Source organism: Alexandromys fortis, unplaced genomic scaffold (assembly GCF_014885135.2).
Source record: "Alexandromys fortis isolate MF-2015 unplaced genomic scaffold, M_Fortis_MF-2015_v1.1 scaffold_51, whole genome shotgun sequence".
NCBI lineage: Eukaryota > Metazoa > Chordata > Mammalia > Rodentia > Cricetidae > Alexandromys > Alexandromys fortis.
This window is the reverse complement of record NW_026067925.1, coordinates 436561-440630: the sequence shown is the minus strand read 5'-3', so window position 1 is coordinate 440630 and position 4070 is coordinate 436561. Positions and strand designations below refer to the sequence as shown.

General features: G+C 43.1%; 1 protein-coding gene across 1 annotated transcript in view; it reads left to right on the top strand.

The window, feature by feature from the left end:
* Nucleotides 1-3462, top strand: part of LOC126502234 (intelectin-1a-like) — a 142616-nt gene extending 139154 nt beyond the window's left edge. The window contains exon 7 of the mRNA XM_050143109.1: nt 3310-3462. Within this exon, the coding sequence (XP_049999066.1) occupies nt 3310-3462 (153 nt within the window). The remainder of the gene's footprint in view (nt 1-3309) is intronic.
* Nucleotides 3463-4070: the final 608 nt, after the last annotated feature.

The following is a 4070-nucleotide window of genomic DNA, read 5'->3' as shown; positions in this document are numbered from 1 at the left end:
GTCTAGTTTCTTGAGTTCTTTATATATTTTGGAGATCAGACCTTTGTCTGTTGCGGGGTTGGTGAAGATCTTCTCCCAGTTCAGTGGGTTGCATTTTTGTCTTAGTGACAGTGTCCTTTGCTTTGCAGAAGCTTCTCAGTCTCAGGAGGTCCCATTTATTCAATGTTGCCCTTAATGTCTCTGCTGGTGGGGTTATATGTAGGAAATGGTCTCCTTTGCCCATGTGTTGTAGAATACTTCCCGCTTTCTCTTCTATCACGTTCAGTGTGTTCAGACTGCTATTGAGGTCTTTAATCCATTTGGACTTGAGGTTTGTGCATGGTGATGGATATGGATATATTTTCATTCTTCTACAGATTGACATCCAGTTATTGGCTTACTGATAAATATTAATTTAACCCATCTCCATTAATCTGTGCATCACCACAAGATCATTACCTACCAGCGAAGTTTTGGTGTGTCTGTCTCCAGTGGAGGCTCCATGGCTTCTACCTGACTCTGCCTCCTTTCTCCCAGCATTCCTTTTAGTTTTTCCCACTTAGCACTGTTCCCCTATAGCTCTGCTATAGGCCCAAAGAAGTTCCTTTATTAACCAATGATATTCACAGCAAACAGAGGGAAATCCCACATCAATTAAACATGTTTGTAGTTCCTAGAGCTGTTCTGTTTCTAGAGCAGAGATGGACAATGAGCCTGAAAACAGGTAGACTGTGGATTGGTTCTCTCTACAGATGGCCTCTATTTCCTTTGCACGGAAAATGGTGTCATCTACCAGACCTTCTGTGACATGACCACTGCTGGTGGTGGATGGACCCTGGTGGCCAGTGTGCACGAGAACAACATGTATGGGAAGTGCACAGTGGGCGCTGGTCCAGTCAGCAAGGCAACAGAAGAGAAAACCCAAAGGGGGATGGCAACCGGGCCAACTACAACATCTTTGGGACTACAGAGGGGGCCACAAGTGATGACTACAAGGTTGGTACACTCTGTAGACATTTGGTAAAGCGTGAGGATGTGAGTGTAGCTCAAGCAGGCCATGGAGAGGGTGGGAGAAGAAGTGACAAGTGCTTACCTTAAATCCTTCAAAGTAGGGTTTTCTGTAAGTAGGAGGTGCTGGAACCTTGGAAATGGGTCATCTGAGCATGGCTGGCCCTCTGTCCACCTGGAGCCAAAAGGCTTGAAAATTGCCTTTTGAAACCAATGTTCTATGTGCTAACATTTCATAGCCATTTGACTTAAATGAATATTTTCTGCCAACTGAACATTTCCATGTTCTATGGAATAAATTTTGCCTGCTAATTTATCATCCATGGAATGAATCCTTTTGGTAATTTCTCAGTGTCAATTTGTAAAGTCTATGACATTTCAGTAAGTTTTTCTTTCCTGGAAATTTTATCAAACCATATCTTAAGGATGTAACATGAATTTCCAGACTATAGCAACTATGGTTAAGAATGTATACATCCCAGACACATCCTAAATCTCCTCTAAAATTCCATCCATAGTAGAAATGAAAAGGTTTTTAAATTCCTGGATGGTGATATTATCCACAATTTGGTGTAGAAAACTTATTTATTTATCAATCTAATATTTCGTTATCAAATAATTTACCTCCATTAAAATCCTCAGAAAACTGTGGTAGGTGTAATAATCTTGATTGATCAGCAGGTGGAGCCAGTGTTCACGTGGCAGGTTCTGGTGGCTGCTGAGATTTTTATGGTGTAATAAGGATGTTGGCCAGCAGGTGTTGCCATTGTAACACTAAAGTATTGGAGCACAACCTGAAAAAACCTGTGAGACCTAGCAAAGCTGAAACAAATTGTATCTAACACAATTGGTTAGATTTGGTTATAACCTGATTAGGGGATGGGGTACATGCCAAGGGAAGATGGCAGGCATGCGGAGCAACCGGAGAGCACTCCTAACAACCAGATCAATAATCACTGGCGGGAAGTGCCTATCCTGTAGTCTTAGAGGGATTGATTGATTGCACACAGGAAACCCAGAGCACGTAATTTAAAACCCAGTGTTCACCAAGCATGGTGGGTCTCGCCTTTAATTCCAGCACTAGGGAGGCAATGGCAGGCGAATCTCTATGAGTGCAAGGCAAATTCCAGGTCAGCCAAAGATACACACAGAAACCCTGCTTGGCTGAGGGATTGGCTAGACGCAGGCCCTGCTCCTATAGGGCGGGATGGTCTGAGGCTGTGGAAAAAACACTTGTGCTTGGGCATAGGACAGGCCAGACTGTGACTGCCGTGACTATTCCCTGACCAGACCTAGTGTCTTTGGGATTGGGTTGGAGACAGCCTCAGTCCACAAAACAGCACGCTCATATGCAAAGCAGTTCAGGTCAGACAGAAGCACAAGGCAGATTAGAATCATTGAGCTGTTACAACAGCCACAGGGTTCAGACAGTGGGGGAGAGAGGAGACTGGGGTGGCTAATGTGACTAATACACAGCCTATGGCACTGTGCATGGGGAGATCAGCTCAAGATAGGAAAGGGCAAGCAGCCTAACCCATGGTTTCTGAGGAGCTCCACCATGTCCAGGTGGCAGCTAACAGATGTCTGAAGGCTCTGGGTCCCACCGAACAAGGATGTTACAGCTAGCTACAGGCCATGGGTTTCAATTCACCTTTGTGAAGCATGAACTCACAAAGGCATAAAAACCGATTTATTAGGGGATGCAATGAGAAGGACAAACTCACAGATACAGTGTAAGGCTGAAGTCACCTCTGATCCCGTGCCATATCTCTGCCATTTGGGTCTCCAAAGATGCTAAGTACCATGCCACACACCAGCCAGAGCAAGAGAGTGAGCTTGCTTTGGTCATGATGTTTCATCGCAGCAATAGTAACGCTTGATGGTTTCCGAGATTTTAACCCATGGTCATTTGGCACTGTTGCTTTTAAATTCATAGTGGAGCAGGAATATCATGCAGGAAAGACATATCAGAGCAATATGACTCACTTCTTAGATACAAGAAGTCAAGAACGACCGGGAAAGGTCAGAGAAAGATACCCTTCAAAACATGCCACTCACACCTTCAGTGATCTATTTCCTCTAACCAGACACCCCCTTCCATACCACCACCACCTCCCAATAGTCAGTTCAAATGGTAACTCTGTTAGTGATTGACTAACTGATGAAGGCAGGGTCCTCATATTTAGTCCCTTCCCCAAAGTTCTGCCTCTGAATATTACTTATCCTGCAGATCAGGTCTTCAGTATCTAACACCTTTTGATAGGAAACTTTATATCTGAACCATAACACCTCTCATTGCTACTTCCTCCCCCTGTTTTTCAGCACTGCATTGGTGGAGGAGGATTCTTTCCAGAAAGTGACCCCCTGCAGTGTGGTGACTTCTCTTCATTTGATTGGAATGGATACGGAACTCACATTGGGAGCAGCAATAGTCGGAAGATAACTGAAGCAGCCGTGCTTCTGTTCTACCGTTGAGAACTTTGTGGTGTGGGACCCAGAATTCTTCCCCACAACAACTCCACCTGGTTAATATGATGTCATGATACTGATAGCACTACAAGGCCTATTTTGGGTACTAGCTGCACAAGATGGTTCCAGCTTGGTTAGCTGAAATGGTGCACATCATTTACAACGTTCTGGCCAGACCTCCACAAAATACTCAGAGACTGTTTGCAATTTTACCAGACATTAATCCTGGAATTTAGCCATCATTTATTTTCACAGGATCCCCTAAGAAGAACATCTCCCCGATGACCGCTGGAAGCAATTTTAGAGGACAACATCCCCTCTTCCAGGAAAGTTTGCCCTCAGGCTTAGGGACATTATTTAGGAGTTTATTATAATTGGTATACGGTTGAGGGATTAGGGAAGAATTTTATAGGCTTAGGGATCTTTTTTTTTTTTAAAAAAAAAAGAAGGATAATTGGATGATGGGATAATAGATTGGTATTTGTGAGTTATTGTTTTTAGACAATTATATTAGTATAGATTCTTGTATGTTGATACAAAGTTAAATTTATTGAATATTATATGCATGTATGCTTCTACCTCTGTTTAAAACATTGTTTATGTATTGATATATA